Source organism: Medicago truncatula, chromosome 6, assembly GCF_003473485.1.
Source record: "Medicago truncatula cultivar Jemalong A17 chromosome 6, MtrunA17r5.0-ANR, whole genome shotgun sequence".
Classification (NCBI taxonomy): domain Eukaryota; kingdom Viridiplantae; phylum Streptophyta; class Magnoliopsida; order Fabales; family Fabaceae; genus Medicago; species Medicago truncatula.
This window is the reverse complement of record NC_053047.1, coordinates 20787721-20805528: the sequence shown is the minus strand read 5'-3', so window position 1 is coordinate 20805528 and position 17808 is coordinate 20787721. Positions and strand designations below refer to the sequence as shown.

General features: G+C 32.7%; 2 protein-coding genes across 3 annotated transcripts; both read right to left on the bottom strand.

Moving 5' to 3' along the window:
- Positions 1-1036: 1036 nt before the first annotated feature.
- LOC25496533 (60S ribosomal protein L36-2) lies at positions 1037-3402 on the bottom strand. Its single transcript, XM_024785367.2, has 3 exons — positions 3245-3402; positions 1364-1563; positions 1037-1257 (listed from the first exon to the last, which is right to left on the bottom strand). Exons 1-3 carry the CDS (start codon positions 3344-3346, stop codon positions 1224-1226), a joined length of 336 nt encoding a protein of 111 aa, XP_024641135.1. The 5' UTR covers positions 3347-3402; the 3' UTR covers positions 1037-1223.
- Positions 3403-4789: 1387 nt separating this feature from the next.
- On the bottom strand, positions 4790-9808 carry LOC25496532 (probable prolyl 4-hydroxylase 12). 2 transcript variants are annotated; one of them, XM_024785436.2, is made up of 7 exons: positions 9562-9808; positions 9360-9476; positions 8105-8162; positions 7514-7579; positions 6065-6122; positions 5799-5971; positions 4790-5422 (listed from the first exon to the last, which is right to left on the bottom strand). In XM_024785436.2, exons 1-7 carry the CDS (start codon positions 9630-9632, stop codon positions 5069-5071), a joined length of 897 nt encoding a protein of 298 aa, XP_024641204.1. In that variant the 5' UTR covers positions 9633-9808; the 3' UTR covers positions 4790-5068. The 2 variants fall into 2 exon arrangements, with proteins under 2 accessions (XP_024641204.1, XP_013452366.1); XM_013596912.3 differs by having other exon boundaries at positions 9360-9473; positions 9562-9807.
- Positions 9809-17808: the final 8000 nt, after the last annotated feature.

The window sequence follows — 17808 nt, the reverse complement described above, 5'->3', positions numbered from 1 at the left end:
GCATCTTCAGTAAAATAGAATTGTAGAAACAAATAATTGATTAAGAAAGATTGCATAATGTAAAACTATAATCAAAAGAAATAGTTGATACATACTATTCAAGAGAACCTTACCAAAAAAATACTATTCAAGAGAACAAAAAAAAATATTGGAAAAGAATTGATCATGTTCAATCTGATATGAAAAAATTGAAGAAAAAAAAGTCTTCATTAATTATTTGCAAAGGTAACCGCTCAGTTTAAAGAAAACCGCTCAGTAAAGCTCCAAATGTGTTCAATTTGCCTCTTTACAACATAATGAAACCGCTCAGTTTTTTTGTTAAAAGAAACCGCTGAATTTTAAAAAAATAAAAAAGGAGTAAAACAATTGTCCAACAGGTCCTTTAAAATTGAGGGTATTTATGGCAAAAAAATTAGGCTACACCAAAACAAAAATATTGCCTTTATTAATAGGTATAGATTACTATAAACCCAGCAAATTTGATCATCTTCATCATAAAAATCAGGAAGAAAATTAAAAAAAAATAATAAATTAAACATTTCCTTCATCATCATTATCACCAAATCCAACATCACAATCTCATCATCATTATCACCATCAACAACACTAAATTAAAATAAAAAATGAAGAAACTTAAGCAATCAAATCCCAAATCCCTAAAATCTTTCATGAGACATGAACATCTATCGCTCAAATAAAGGAGGGGACAAGTCCTAAACTTCTCCAAAAACCAATAATCAGAAGCTGCAAACCACCTCAGCATCAGATTTTTATTTTGTAGTTCTAAACGGCATTCAAAGTTAATCTTAAATGGTTTTTATTATGAAAATCACCCATTCTTAACATTACAACTATAGAGCAACAATTTGCACCGCCAGATTGAGGGAATGGCCATAACACTACAAAACTTCAAATTATATCAAAAAAAATGTTAACATTATGAAACCATAAAACAAAAAGGTTGTTTCATTATCATAAGTAATGGTAAGGGTAGCAGAAAAAGGAAAATATTGCGTTAACTACGCAGAAGCAATGCTGGATAGAAAGGGATTGAACCTCGTTCGTAGCAGAGCACAGAATAATCCAATGGTACTTTTCATAAATCATATTGTCTAAACAAGAAATATCTAGAAGTAAAAGCACACTACATAATTTAACCAAACAAAACTTGTCTTTCAAAACATGGGTACATCCAGTTAACATGGAATGAAATAAATGAAGACTTATTTCTTCTTGTCACCTGCTCCACCACCAGCCCTGAAACACAATCAAAAGATAGCGTAAGAACTCAAATTTCAAGTAACAAGTTCAATAATAAAACATCGAGGATGTATAATAAACAAAAAAAGAATGAAGAGCAAACCTCATCTTTCGGAGGACGTTGGACATCTCCTCACGCTTCTTCTTGGCACGTTTATGGGTTCCGAGCTTTCTTTTGGCAACTTTCAGTGCCCTCTTATCCTTTCCAACCTTCAGCAATTCAGTGATACGTTTCTCATAAGGTGCAAAGCCAGCTACCTCACGGATGAGATTCCTTACAAAGTGCACACGCTTGCTAGTTTTCTGTTCAAGGCACCGCATATTAGGACTAGGACCAAAGAACAGTATCAATGATAAGCAAGCCCAGAATATCAACACCAAAATCGGTCTTCATTCCCTTTCAACTATTTCATTATTGTTTGTATTCTATATCTTTCATTAAGCGTCAATATCTATTCAACATCATTTTTATTCAAATCAACAAACTTCAAGCTTATTTTGACTCCAGATATATTACATAGTACTATAGTAGCAACCCAAATAATGTCCTTTAAATAAGAAAATTAACAAAAATATGGATTTGTTATGAACCAAAGCTGTTGCATTTTCATATAGGAGTAACTCAAATACAATCAATGAGGCAGCATTTCACAAAATCTTTGCAACAACTAGCACTATAGTTTAACATATTACGTAAGCCATTCCAAAAATCACAAGATAGTTTCAATTGAAATCCAAAGGGCTAAAAATAATACAATTGAAGTCAAAAGGGATAAAAATAAAGACTCCAAAATTCCATGTTATTGTAAAACAGTGCCTGCATTCTACAACTCAACTCACATGACAAATGGCCTGTTTGGATGAGCTTATTTGATCTTATCTACTCAGATAGTTTGTAAGACTGTTTGGGATAACTTATGAAAATAGTTTATGTCATGTTGTAAGCTGATAAGCTTATTCTCTTAAGTTCTCCAAAACAGCTCATGAAAACAGCTTATAGCTTTTACCAAAACAATTTCATTTTACTTTATCTCGCTATAGAAATAGCTTATTCAGAAGCACTTATCTGATAACAGAAGCACTTATGTTCAAAACTGCAAATAAGTTGTTTCTCCAAACAGGGCCTAAATAAATAAAAAAATCCTAGAGTTGTGCATTTTTTATCTAATGGTAATAAACTAATTGCATTGCAACAAAAATGATATCAATCTCTACTTAACAAAACCAACAAAACTTAAAACCAAACTTCAAATAAATTTTCATACATAAACAAATTTTCATACACTAAGCAAAATCTAAACAGACAACAAAAATCACTATATTTGAATACCTTCACTATTTCAATTAAGGGTTAATGGTGCTTTACCCCCTATAATATAGGTCATTTTTTGTTTTCCCCCAGTAAAATATTTTTTTTGATTTACCCCCTGTAAAATATTTTTTTTTTATGACCTATTAGGGGGGTATCTATATTTTATAGGGGGAAAACCAAAAATGACCTATATTACAGGGGTAAAGCACCATTAACCCTTCAATTAATAACATCAGTCAAAAATTAAAAATCTAAGTAGAACTTGCATACTTGCAAATGCAGCACTAATCTCTATGCCTAAAAATTAACAAAACTTGAAATAAATTTTCAAATGTAAATCCAAATTCCAAACATTAACCAAAAACAAAAACAAACAGTCACTAATATTTAAATACCTTCGCTATTACAGTAAAAAATAATTCAAAAGCTGAACAATACAAATGCATTACTAATCTCTTCAACCAAAAATTAACTACACTTCAAGTAGATTCTCATTTATCCAATTCCAAACACAAATGAAAATCAAAACAAACAATCACTATACCCAAAAATTAACTAAACTTAAAAAAGATACTCATTTATCCAAACACAAAATGACTAATAACATAACTCAAAATCTAAACAATCCAAACGCATCACTAATATCTAAACCCTAAAAATAAAAAATCATACCCCTTTACGGCTAGAGGGTTTAAGAGCCAACTCCTTCTTAGTAACAACATGTCCCTTGTTCAATCCAACAAAAAGACCCGTACTTGGCTGCTTCGGCGCCATTTTCCTGAAACCCAAAATCAAAAAATCCCAAATCAATCAGAAAATCCCAAATTCATTGTTGAAAATGAATCGAAGAGAAAAATGGTAGAGGAATTGAATCGATGATGAAATTGATTGAAGGAATTGGAAGAGGAGAGAGAAAATTAGGGTTTGGTTTACCTGCAGTATGTTGAATTAGGGTTTTGAGAGTTTCAGCTTCGGTCTTTATATTGCAGAGAAAAGAAAGATGAAAACCCGTTTATGTCGGGTCGGGTCGGGTCAAAGTTTTGTTTCGAATATTTAGTCAGTTATGGCCTTACGGGTTTCTTTTTGCACTTCCCTTTTTCTTATACCCCTCGCTACTACCAGCATTTTTTTAGAAGTTCTTTTTAGTTGTTTTTTTAACATAAGGTTATTGAGTTTTATTTATCGATTTCAATTTAATGTTTAACCATTTTCCACAAGTTCTAGCTCAATTGGTAAAAATACTAAAATTGTTAAACTGGATATCATGACCAGGGCTTTAACTTTGGCTTTCATTTCGTTTATCTACTAAAAAACTTTTATTTTGTTGAAATAAATTTTGTTTTTGATAGTCGATAAATATTTTATGTATTATCCCCGTGAGCTTAGCTCAGTTAGTAGGAATATTGCATATTATATGCAGGGGTTGGGGTTCGAACCCCGAACACTCCACTTCTCCAAATTTAATTGTGAGAGCTGTAGCCACTAGGCTACTTGACCAAAAAAAAAAATTATGTATTAATTAAAAAAAAATGATGTTTTTTATTGTAACTTAAGATAAATGAATGAATTACTATTTTGATTTTAATCAAAATTGAGAGCAAATAGTTAATATAAATAGTTTATGGGTTGTTCGGTCATCCAGTAAGATGCATCAAACACGCATGATTGATTGGCAGGAGCCTCTGGTACATATGTCATCAATGAGATGGAAGCTCTCTAACGAACCTTGGAGTGTCCGAATTTGGCGCGTGGAAAGAATATTTGATTTTAGCTTGGTGCTAAATCTAGTAACGAGTTAATGGTTAAGACTAACTGTTTGTGTTTAATTCGATGTTTGTGTTGTGATATATTACGAAATCATTGAAAATGGGTTGCTACCAATATTTGAAATGAACATGTTTTGGTCGAACCAACAAGTCTCATCCTACGAGGGACAATTTTGTCCGTGTTATAGATTTGAACTTTAGTTCACCATATTGTGAGACAATTTTGTTCATGTTATAGATTTGAACTTTAGTTCACCATATTGTGAGAGAACAACCGCTTTTGCTCTAAGTGAGAATGATCCAAAAGTAAATATGAACAACTCACCCGCCATAGATTCGATCTCCGGTTCATTATATTGTGAGGGAGTAACCCAATTTGTTAGACCTAATCAGTGTTACTCACTACTTAGGAACTCTCTTTTTAGAAGAACAAAATGCATCAAACACATTATTAAAAAAATGTACATGTCAATTGTAATACAATATTGAGTACCTTTTCATATGCAGCTCAGAATCTCGTGAAGCAAATTTTAAATAAAATGCACAACTCAACATGTACATTTCTCAAAAGCAAAGGCAAATAATATACTGCCTAGTTAATTGAGGAACATCATAGTTGCTCAAGAACATCCTGAGAATATCAGTTAATTCACTCTACTATATGTTCCTATTCTCCAATCAAATTAAAAAAGCAACCACGTAAAAAAAATTATGCAAAACCAACTTCTCATCAGCATGCATTGCAGCTTTTCCGACATGTACCATAGTAATCAGGAGATCCAACCATGTAGACAGGGTTACGTTGACATTCTCCCGTTGCTGCCCAAGCGGGACAACTATCATCTTCATCAGTACAATCTTCATCTTCCGGCATAGTCGAGACTTTCCCTCCACTGATTGATCTTATATAGAAGAATTTAATTGCAGACCACATATCACCTTTAAGGACAGGGCATCGAGCATGTAAGCTACTCTTGTCAGGAGATGAATTTAGGTTAATAGAGAAAAACAGAACTGCATTCCCTTTAACTGGTTGGAGAATCTCACTGTTATTTCTACAATTTGACCAGCTGCTACTCTTGGTCTGTGGAATACATTCAACATGATCAAAAAGAAAACAAAGGTCCAGAACAAGATGTCCTAAATTACACTGTTATTTTTAGGTTTGGTCCAAGTTTTTTCATGTCATTTTGGTCCCTTAAATTACAATCATTAGACACTTTGATCATTTTCTGCTAGTTTTTTATTCGAGTTGGTCAAATGTTTCCTATGGACTCGAATGAAAAATGACAGAGAATCAAAGTAACATTTATAACTGAAGGGACTAAAATGAAACGGAAAAATAAAATAAAAATTAAGGGGCAATAGTGAAACCTAAAAATGACTTAAGGGACCAAAGGTTTAATTTAGCCTAAAAGATAAATAGTACGCAAAAGATAAACTCGAACTGCCGTACTCACCACTGATTCGGGAAAGAGGATTTGACCCCCTTGAGTAGCATTCGAGAGATGTAGAATCACTGTTGCCATCAAAGGTCCGGTTGATTCCAATTTGGTTTTGTTTGTGAAATAATCTAAGTTCCGCCTATCTTTTTCAAGCCCATAATGCATGACCTGTAAAGGCTTGCTGTTCTCTAGTAGAAATGATAATCAACAAACAAGACAATTATAAGCTTTTAGAATTTGTATCACAGGCAAATACTGGCGTGGATTGATCAAATAGATACCTTTAGAAAGAAAAGTCCAAACTGAAAGTCTTTCTTCAATCCTCTTGACAATATCATCCTAAAACAGAACAGTGTAGAACCTCATCAAAATAATGTCTGCAATATCATGCCTATAATGAACTGTCCATGCTCAAGGAGCGAGCTTAAAACAATAAGCAATTGCAACATGTTGGATATAGTGATAATGATGTCACAATCAAGGTTTTAAACTGTGGTCGCGGTCAGATTATGATCTTTTATATTACAGAAAATTATGATCAAATATGGCTGATGCAACCACACTGACACAGTCACGGAAACATTAAAGCTTTGACACCGCAGCCACAATTGCGATTGCAGACCGTTTTTCAATATCTTTCTGCTGAGAGTCACAAACAGCAGAGCCGAGAGCAGGTTAGGACCTACAAATATATGAGTAGTTGCACTCTATAAGACATCTTTTACATTTTCGAAATTTGGAATTAACTAATTAGGTAATTAGTGTCCAAAGTCCAGGTTTTTTTTTCCCAATCCCATACCAAAACCTGGCAATTTGATTTTACAAGTAATCCTATATTAATTTTCGACAATAAAATTAAATTCAACATTTACTTGCAAAACACTTGGCTTACAAGTTATGGTTGATTGAGAGTTATAGGATAGAAATATTGAAAAAAAATTCAACAAGAACGTGTAACATAATGGATATGTTGATCATTAACTATTGACCGCTTGGTAGAAAAGGGTCTGGTATCCAATTAAGAACCAAGTCAACCTAAGACATAAACAGTGCATGTTTAGTAACATATCATACGTCAGTATTTATAAAGAACAAGCCAAACCTATGAGGTGAAACGTAAGGGCCTGTTTACTTTGTGAAAACATATTCTATTTTTTCGGTTTCTAAAATTTGTGTTAATTTTACTTGTTAACAAGCACAGGTAAGAGACTTTTGATGTGAATGATTATATGCATTTCCATAAACAATGAAAATGTCAAAAAAAAACTGTTTTCATTATTTCTGGAAATGCATCTTTAACTAACATTTCATCATCTCTCCATCACAATGATTCACTTCAAAAGTTCTCATCACAGTAAAATGAACACACATTTTTAAAATAAAAACACAACGTTTCACAAAGTAAACGGACCCTAAGAATGGTTTATATCTGACAGTGGCCTACATTAAGTTATTCTTGAAGTTATTCTGACAGTGGCCTACATTAAGTAAATGGTAAATATCATTCAGAAATCCGTCACATTGGCCTACATTAAGTTTTCTTGAAGCGACCTACACAAAGAATAAGCTAATAGACAAGATTTTTCCATCGGTGAAAACAATGAACAACGTTAGAACAACCGAAAATTTTCACAATGCAAACTATAACTATCAAGTGTGAACACTGAACATAACCTAATTTACTAGTGCCTAGTTCATAGAAGTAAGTATAGAAAAAAGTTCAGGCTCACATCCATATCCAATGAAGTTTCCTCTTTCTTTGAATAGCCACCATTTCCAGATGATTTTTCTTGTGCCTTGGCAAAAACAATAGAGTAAAAGTCAACGACAAAACAAGTTGAAAACAAATGAAAAACAAAAACTTAACTACAAAAGTGCCTTATTTGTTTGAGAATCTTTTTTATATTATTACCAAGAATTGCAAAAAAAACTCATTGTATTTTCTCTAGTTTACTGGTTTGAAAGTCTTAAATAGAAATGGTGAAGAGTCTTCAACTCCCCTCTACTTATAATATAATTAAAACCAAGTGATGAAGTGAATGATTTAAAGGAATGCAGCGTGACCATAAATTAGTTTTACATTGATATACAATGAAAATCCTTAATTTTGCCACATCACCCCACATCTGTAACTGTATATTTAAAATGATGATATGGCATGGAAAAATGAAGGGCTTCCCTTGGATATTAGTGTAAAACTAATTTACATTGACAATGTATGTCCATTAAACTCTAAAGTAGATATATCAGATGGAATAATTACAACTATTAGTGATAAATATGAAGAAATGAGAATCCAAACCAATGAGACTGCAACATACCAAAGAAATAAGGTAGTCACACTCCTTATCCGACAAAAAGCCTTTGTACAAAAAGACCCTACAACAAAAGGAACAAGAAAACATCAAAGTCTGAAAATCTAAAAGCAAGAAAAGAATCAACTAGCTGTAAACAGGATTTCATAAAAAAATATAAAATAATTCTGCGATACATACGACATTGAAGTTTTAAATGTCTATGCAACAAGGTCATATCTAACTGCAATTGTCCCCACTATCAAGAATCACGAAGTGACTGTGGTCATTGCTGCAACCACGAATTTGGGCTATATGGATTCACTTATTTGAGTTTATTTACTGATATAAACACTTGTGATTGTGAGACTGTTTGGAAGTTGTTTTCAATTTATTTACATAGCTCTCAATGATAGCTTATGAAAACAGTGTATGGAAAAAAAATTTACTTGATTTTATCTTTTGACATAGAAATAGATTATACATAAACACTTGGGAAAACTCTCACCTCAAAGCCGGTTTTATAAGGCTGAGTAAGAGTTAGGCTCAACCCAAGTCTCACATCACAAGCCAATTTTGCTAGTCTGAGTCAAATTCAACCCAAATTATAACCGAATTCTACTAATAAACAACTAGTTAAGTTGTTTATCCAAGCATGGCCATGAATCATTGGTAATTTACTCTGTTGCACGGACACTTCTGATTGAAGGCGTGTCTCGGTGTCGACACGACACCGACACTTGTGATTACATTGAATTATGTCATTTTCTCAAAATTTTATCCGTGTCAACGTGTCCGTGCTTCATAGGTAATTTATAAGAAAAACAAGTTAAAAATGTATATAAAATTGAAATTTTGCATATGTAAAATGGGTAATAATTAACCAAAAATCTATACCATATCATTGCATAAACCATTATACCAAGACAATCCAAAGTGAACCACCACCTAACTAACTACATTTTAGTTGAATCTTTTTCTGAACAAAATTACCCTTAGCAATCCAATATTTTCTCAAATTTAAAACTAAATCTACGCCAATTGGAAATGAACATTTTTTTGTTACAAATTGCCCATAACAAACTAATAGAAAAAAATGCAACAAGACACGTGTCCATCTTTCCTCTCGTAGTAGTAATAATAATATCGAGCAATGTTTTGGCTTTAAATGGACCCCTCAAGTGGACGGTGAGATTGAACCATCAAATTAGTGGGTCCGACGGATACCGAGTTAAAAAAAAATAATAATAATAAAGGAATAAAGTTGAAGAAAGTACCTGACCTTGGTTGCCAAGAGATTTGGACAACACGTGAAGGATCAATTCTGTTTGAATAATACACAGAATTTCTTAACTGCTTTAACACATTTTCATTTTTGTTCCTTAATTCTTTCCTGCTGCTAATACAAACATTAACAATGTTAATCGTTATAATAATAATAATTAGAGTGAAATTAGGGAAGGGTGTTTGTGTAATTTAATTACCTGTCGGAGAAAGAAGTTGTTAGAAGCGAGAGGGTGAAGAAGGTGATGAGGAGAAAGGTAAGTAAAGACATTGAAATTTGAAGAAGAAGAAGAAGAAGAAGAATCACGGTGGAAAAAGTGATTATAGGAATGAAAATTATTACGTGAATATGATTGAATTTTCTGAGATTTAATTTTCTAGTGAGATGTGAATGTCATTGTTTGCTTTTTCTCTTTTTTCTTCTTGTTTGGTTTGGTTGTCTTTCATTTCTGATTAAATAATAAATTTGCTTAAATACTTGGATTGGAATTGATCATATTGGTTAAATAATAAGAGACCCAATTGCAAGTGAAAACACTTTTTTTTTTTTTTACTCTTTTAATTAATTGTTAGAAATGACAACTATCCATTTAAAATGGAAATTTCTCAACAAAAGATTTTCCCTATAAAATGATGTTTGAACAACCATTTTTTTGACAGTTTTTGTGACAATTTTTTTTGGCTTAATACATGCTTTGGTCCCTTAACTTATTTTCGGATTTCATTTTGGTCCTCTAACTATAAAGTGTCTCAATTTGGTCTCTTATGTCTTCTGTCGTTACCTCTTTTAGTCCTCTCCGTTAGTTTGTTTTCAAAAATAGTTAACCCTTGTTCACGTGCCATTTAAGATTGGTGATCAAGGGTTAGATTTGAAAAGTACGCAGGTATACAATGGGCGCACAACATATAATCATTTCTATTTTTCTTGATTTTCCTAAAAATATAAATTTAAAATCACCATCAATCTTCATCTTTTTATATATTTTTAAAATAATTTGTATCCAGATTTTTAAAAAACTAAAATATTTTTCAGAATTTTGTAGAAAAAAATTTTAAAAAAAAATCTGACCTTTTTTTTAAAATTTTGTAAAAATATAATGTTTTTCAAATTTTGAAAAAGATTTTATAAAATTCAGGAAATTTTTTTTTTTAATATTTTATAAAAACCTGAATTTTTTTTATATATTTTCCAGAATTTTGTAGAAAAAATTTAAAAAACATTTTTTTTCAAAAAAAAAATCTGACCTTTTCTAAAAATTTCGTTAAAAAATAAAAAATTTTAATTTTTTTTAATTTTGAAAATGATTTTATAAAAATTCTGAAAAAAAATCTGGAATATTTTTTTCTTCATATTTTATAAAAAATATGCATTTTTATATATTTTTTGCTTCAAAAAATACAAGTGTTAATCATTCACCGTATGCTACAATAAACTTATATGATACAACGGTTTCTATTTGAAAAATAGATCAAACAGTTAAAATGTAACGGATATGACCAAAAAAGGTAACAACAAAAGACATAAGGGACCAAATTGAGACACTTTATAGTTAGGGGACCAAAATGAAATTCGAAAATAAGTTAAGGGACGAAAGCATGTATTAAGCCATTTTTTTTCATACTCGTATTATGTTTTTATTTTCTCTTTTTATTATTAGTTTTTATGTCAATACCTCATTTTCTTTATAAATTTCATAAATTATCGTTAAAATAGTTGTTCAAATAACACAATTCATACATAAATAAGAGTTGAACATGATGCGATGGTTAAAAAACACAAATCTATACTACTTGTAATTATATCACTGTAATTATAATTTTGTTAGTAAGTATCAGTTTGTTAGTAACTCTTTTTATATTTTTGAATCAAAAATAAAAGTATCTTGTCAAAAACAACACCAAAACAAAAATTAATTGTTGAAAGAAAAAAAAAAGTAAATTGGGAAAATATAATGTCTTTTTAAATCAGATTTTAATTGAACAACTTAGTATTCACCTCTTTATTTATTTTTTGGATGTTAATACTCCGATTTTCCAGGAAAGCAACCCTAAAAATACGAAGTTCGAACAAGAAATAAGTAAAGATTGGTAAAGAATTGTTCAACTCGTAAATTAAACTCAGATTTTTTTGAATATGCACGGGAGCAAAATCATACCCGCATTTACCTGTTTGAACCCATCACGATATGACAGTTTTTTTCCGCTTTGACTGAGTTTGGATATGGGTATGGATTTTCCCCAATTTTAAAACACGGGTATGAGACGGGTAACATGAATATAGTTGCCCACCTCAAACCCATACCCAAACCCTTCTTGAATGTAGAAAATTATTACGGTTAATTAAGAAAATGGTCCCTATAAATATTCAGAATTTCATGTTCAGTCCCTAAAAAATAAAATTGCACTTTTAATCCCTGTGAAAAATTTCCGTCAACGTTTTTGGTCCCTAAAATACTAAAGGAAAATGTCACACGGACTAAAAACAAAATTATCATATTTACTTAATTAACCCAAATTCTTTTATTACTCATTGATATTTGTCATTTTAAAAAAATTGCAATTGATATTTAAAGGAGCAACCAAATTTATTAGTCAAAAAAATGTTAAAATGAGCAAATGGGACGGGGATGAGGTAGATATACCCAAATCCGTCGAGGATGGTAACAATATTCAATTTATCATCTTCGTTGGGTATAGGTAGGGTGACGAGTAAGTAGATGAGAGGAAGGTAAAACCCGCCCCCATTGCCATGCATACTTTTGAACAATTTGCATTTTTGTAGAGGTTCATTAACTATTTGAGTCTAATTGTTTGGTTATTCATCTCTTTAAATAAGATTTATTTGAAAAAAAATAAAAGTATTATGTCAAAAACAAAACCAAAATATACTTTTTGAAAGAAAAAAAAGAAGTAAATAGGGACAACATAAGGTCCGTTTGAATTACTTTTTAATCAAACACCTAAGTAGTATACACCTCTTTAGGCTTTTTTTTTTATTTTAACTTGTTCTTAGGAAAAATCACCTATAGCAATCTCGAGTTTGACCATGAGGTAAATAAAGATTGGATCAACAATTATTTCATTTAGAAATCAAACTCAAATTTTGAACAATTTATCTTTTTAGTATATCTTATTAACCATTCGACTAAATATCGCAGTTTATTAAGAATTACATTTGTAAATAACTAAATTAAGTCTCCAATTTTTTTGATCTCTTCAGTGCGAAATGGATCTAGTGGATGATGATGTGTGTTATTGCGATATTTGTAAATATTGCAATATTTATAAATATCGCAATTTTTTTCATCTCTTCAGTGAGAAATTGTTCTTAACTACCTTATGAACTTTAACAGGGTGGGAGAGGGTTGCGCCAGGGTGACCCATTATCACCATATTTATTCATATTGGTGGTTGAGGGTCTCTCGACTCTAATACATAAGGTAGTTAATATAGATGATATTCATGGGGTACAAGTATGTAGCGGCGCACCAGTGGTGTCCCACCTGTTGTTTGCAGACGATTGTTTCTTGTTTTGCAGGGCCAATGTGGTTGAAGCACAACATTTACTCATTATTCTTAAAACTTATGATACAACATCTGAACAAGAAATTAACTTATCAAAGTCTGAGGTGTTTTTCAATCGCAATATGAGTCGGGTGGCGCAAGAGTATTTAACATGAATTATTAGTGTTCGACATGTAATGAGTACTGTAAAGTATTTGGGATTACCTTCGATGATTGGTAGAGATAAGAGGTCTGTTTTTTCTTTTATCAATGATCTCATCTGTAACAAATAAATGTGTGGAGGGGACGAGCTCTATCGAAGGCGAGTAAGGAAATTATGATCAAATTTGTTTACAATCTATTCCTTTACACATAATGAGTATTTATCTTCTGCCGAATTCAGTTATAGATGATATTGAGAATATGATCAATGGGTTTTGGTGGGGAGGAAGGAGTAACAACTGATTAAATGGATGGCATGGGAACATGTGGCATGCCCCAAAGAATTTGGTGGAATGGGGTTTAGGAATTTCAAAGCTTTTAATATTGCTATGGTAGCTAAGCAATGGTGGAATTTTCTGTCTAAACCTGAATCTCTGGTTACTAGAGTTTTTAAAGCGAGATATTTTCCACGTTCTTCATTTTTGGTGCCAAACTCGGTCATAACCCGAGCTTTGCCTGGCGAAATTTGGAATTCGCGTTGGTTACTTTTATATGGAATTAGGTGGACAGTTGGAAATTTGCAGCATGTCAGTGTGATGAATGATCCATTGGTTCGAGGTGTTCAAGGTAGTTGGATTCAATCCCCCACAAAGCCAAGGTGTGCATAATTTGAGTGTGTCTGATTTGATAGCTGTCGAGGAACGAGTTTGGGATATTGATAAGATTGAATCTTTGTTTCTGGTTGATATGGTGCAAGCTATTCTCGACACACCACTGTTTGCGGAAGTTCAAAATGATAGAATAACATGAATGATGGAACATAACGGGAGGTATACTGTTAAGACTGGTTATAAACTGGCTAAGATGGAGTTACTACATACTGGTTGATTCCATGTTGAAGGAGAGTGGCATAGAATCTGGAAGGTGAACCTCATAAAGCTCGTAATTTGTTATTGAGGATTTGAAGATATTGTATTCTGACACGTCTCCAATTACAAGCACGACATATGCAATGTGAGATGACTTGTCCCTAATGTGATACGGTAGGATGATTGTCATGCTTTTGTGGGTTGTATTGTGGCGTGTGAGAGTTGGTATTGGGCTGGGCTTTCGATAGTGTTGCAACCGTGAGTTGGAACTGTGAGCAGTTTGACAAATTTTATTTTTCATATATGTCGTTCAGAAAGCCAAGACATTGGTGGTCGGATGGCTTTATTTCTTTAGCAAATTTGGGCTGCACGTAATGATGTCATTTTGAACGACGTTCATCATACTTCAACGAGCATTGGGAGGACAACACTAGATGCATGACAACAATGGCGAGAGGTTCATAAACAACCCTCACCAACGCATGTGCAACACGAGCAAAATCGAGTGCAAGGTAACAACTCAGTTTGGGAGAAACTGAGCGAGAGTGGTTAAAGTGCATTGTGGATGGTTTAACCTAGTTTATGAAATGAAATGAGTGAATGGTTTGAAGTAGATAAAATAGTCATAAGGAAGGGGAGTTTGAATTGTGACCCTTTAAAAATTAAACTTGTACTTTAAAATCAATTTTCAAGTTGTAAACTTGGAATGGTTAAGTTATTAGACAGACTTCATAACGTTCTGAAGTGTTAGTGTAAAAACAGTTTAAATAAATAAATGTGTTTGTGTGTGTTGTGTTTACTGAAAGTAAAGAGTATAGAGAAGAGAAGAAGAACACACATAAATTTATAGTGGTTCGCCCAATGTGGGTTAGTCCACTTCTCACAATATTGTGAGAGTTTTCACTATGATGCTTGAGATAACCTCTCAAATCATGCACCTTACAATCTTGTTCGCCTGAACAATTTCAACAAATGTATTCTCTTAGCCTCAGCAGACTTATACCTTTCTTGCTAAGTTACCTATAACGCCCACTTTGATTTATTTAATTATTTTGTTGAAATTAGAGTCTATTAAGATGATTTATGTGATTTATATGATTATGTGATGTGTGTTATTTTATTTGAGAGGTCTTATTTTACTATTTAATAGAATAAGATTTGAAAATAAAATAAATATTGAGATGAGGGGTTGTTTTATGATTTTAGAGAGTTTTGTGGGAAAAAGAGGAAATAAGATAAAATAGATGGGAAGAGATAAATAGGAAGAAATAGGTTAGAATTATTTTCACGTACGTTTAGTTTTGGAGAAAAGGGAGAAAAGTCAAGAGAAGAGAGGAGAACCTAGAGGAAGCTGTGAATTTCGATTTGTTAAGGTAAGGGTGAGACTAACATTCAATTTTCTTAAGCCTATGATTCTGATTAGATTTAACATGTTGTAGGATTAGTTTTGGAGAATTGGAAATTAGGGTTAAGAGTGAGGATTGAAGATTAGATGATGGAAACTTGTAGAATTGATGTAGAAAGTTTTTACAGACCTTAGATAATCCATAGGGTGATGTTTAGAATCAGTTTTAAGCTTTGAACCATGTGATTAGGTGAACTTTCGTGAAAAATTGCATTCTGCCCGAGCCTGAATTCATCGCTCGCCCTGGCGAGTGTTGATCCTCGCCTTGCGAGTGATGATCTTCATCGCTCGCCTCGCGAGCACTTTTTCTTCGCCTTGCGAGCTGCACCATGGGGCTCGCCATCGCCAGCAGATCACTCGCCATAGCGAGTTGATCAGTGATGTCAACCTGATTTTTAGAATTAACTCCTTTAGTCGAGCTTTAGATGTTTTTGAGTGCTGGAATATGTATTATAATGATTAGACAAGTTTTTAGATTGAGATTGAACACGAGAAAGTTTAAAAATGGATTTTTGGGTGAAAAATGTCAAATTCTCGAGAGCACCCAGTTATGGTTCGCCAAGGCGAGCAGCTTACTCGCCAAGGCGAACAACCAAATTCCTGAACTCGCCATAGCGAGTAATGACCCTCGCCTCGCGAGCTGCTCAGGGATAAACTACCTTGTTTAGGGTTTATGTGATATTTGTCGAACGAGTTGTTAGGAGATAAACCTTGGGACAGGAGTGAGGTTATTTATAATATTACTGATGATCTGTGAAACTGTTATAAATGATTTAATGTTGTTAGTAATGTGATATAATTTTATATGCATTATGTGAATTATTTAAGATGTTCAAGTTGTTGTTGATTGTCATTGATATTGTTATATCTTGAAGTGATGTTTTGCTGCCTATGTTGTTGATGTATATTAATAAGCTGCATGAGTCGGTCTAAGATGAATGATGTCGTTCCAAAGCATTGGAATCCTAAGTTGATGATGATGTCTAAGTTGTATAAGTTGATTGAGTCCATGCATACTCATTAAAGTTGGGGGCTTGATGCCCTGGAGCCTTTGCTCAACACGTTGGGGGCTTGATGCCCTGGAGCCTTTGCTCAATTAAGTTGAGGGATTGATGCCCTAGGAGTATATTAATGCTCAATTACGTTGAGGGCTTGATGCCCTGGATTGGTACCACATGCATGAATAAGATGATAAGTTGCATAGTCAAGTCGAAGTTGCATTGTTGAGTCAAGTTGTCAAGTTGTTATATTTTTAATGAAGTGTTTAATGAAGAATTATTATTATAATATGATGATGATGTTTTTGTTGTTAAATATAATTGTTGAATTATATGCTTAATATTATTGTTTTGTGAAATCTCACCCCTTCTGCTTGGAAATGTTGCCATTCGTATGAGTAACTTGCAGGTGAACAAGAATAAGTTGCTGTCGTGAGTGGACTATCTCTCACGTGTGTCTTTAGGTGCTCTGATACGTAACGGGATGAGAACTTTGTTGCATGCTTTTCTATTTCTTACGTATTGCTTTATGAAGTTTATGACTATATTTTTAGATTGGATTTCTATGAGATATTTATGATGAGGCCTTCGTGTCAAAGACTGCTGTAGTTGATGAATAAATTCCGCTGCGAAGTATTGATTATTATGTTGATTGAATTTTTTAAGGATAATTAGTTAATTATTCCACTTATGATTTTTAGAAAAGAAGTGTGACATTCCGTTTATGTGATTTACTCTGATTATTATTATGAAATTTTTATGTTGGAAAAACGGGGTGTTACATTACCCACTTAGACTTTTACACCTTATGTTCAAACTAACACTTTAGTACCCATAAAGCTAGATGAGACTTTCTTTACAATTTGTTTGTGAGTTTGAATGATTGAAATCAGACAAGAGAATAAGGGAGGGAGAAGTTTATCTTTAAAAAGATAAGAGAAATATTGATACACACTTTTATAGACTTCTTGGAATCTTTGTGAGATCAATGTTTTTGCTAAAGCTTCAAACACTATTATGTTGTTTTCTTGTATGCTTTGCAAAAGTGCAAGTAATGTTGAGCCTTTCACTTTTATTTATAGAGTGTCCTGAGACCCACCAACTTTTACCTGAAATTCTGGATAAACTGAAATACTTCAGAATGTTGTTGTGTTCATTATGATCTTTGAGTTCATGTGGATGAATGGCCAAATGTGTATCTGGGTTGTACTATGAAGATTGTTCTTGTATATACTTCAGAATGTTCCAGGATCAGATCTTCTTTGAAATCTGTCATGGAACCTGTGCAGGATTTGATAAAGTGGAACTGTCACTTTAAGTCCATGCTTCAGGTGATTTGGTTAGCTTTGTACAGTACCAACTCCCTTATGTGTCGAATTCTTGTTGAATAAGACAAGATCTTACTTTTAGATTTGCTTTTTACTTTCCAACCAGTGTACTATTCATGTCAGAAAAAGTATGGAGCAGGATCAAACTTTATGAACTCAGGAGACTTCATAATGTTAGGAT

What these genes read in the sequence shown, in the direction of transcription:
- LOC25496533 (XM_024785367.2), bottom strand. Translation starts at nt 3,346, where the DNA reads ATGGCGCCGAAGCAGCCAAGTACGGGTCTTTTTGTTGGATTGAACAAG. An exon ending in AACCCTCTAGCCGTAAAGGG is followed by an intron (nt 1,564 to 3,244) that starts GTATGATTTTTT and finishes TGCCTTGAACAG; the next exon opens with AAAACTAGCAAGCGTGTGCA. An exon ending in AACGTCCTCCGAAAGATGAG is followed by an intron (nt 1,258 to 1,363) that starts GTTTGCTCTTCA and finishes ATTGTGTTTCAG; the next exon opens with GGCTGGTGGTGGAGCAGGTG.
- LOC25496532 (XM_024785436.2), bottom strand. Translation starts at nt 9,632, where the DNA reads ATGTCTTTACTTACCTTTCTCCTCATCACCTTCTTCACCCTCTCGCTT. An exon ending in TTGGACTTTTCTTTCTAAAG is followed by an intron (nt 5,972 to 6,064) that starts GTATCTATTTGA and finishes CATTTCTACTAG; the next exon opens with AGAACAGCAAGCCTTTACAG. An exon ending in TCCTCTTTCCCGAATCAGTG is followed by an intron (nt 5,423 to 5,798) that starts GTGAGTACGGCA and finishes TGTATTCCACAG; the next exon opens with ACCAAGAGTAGCAGCTGGTC.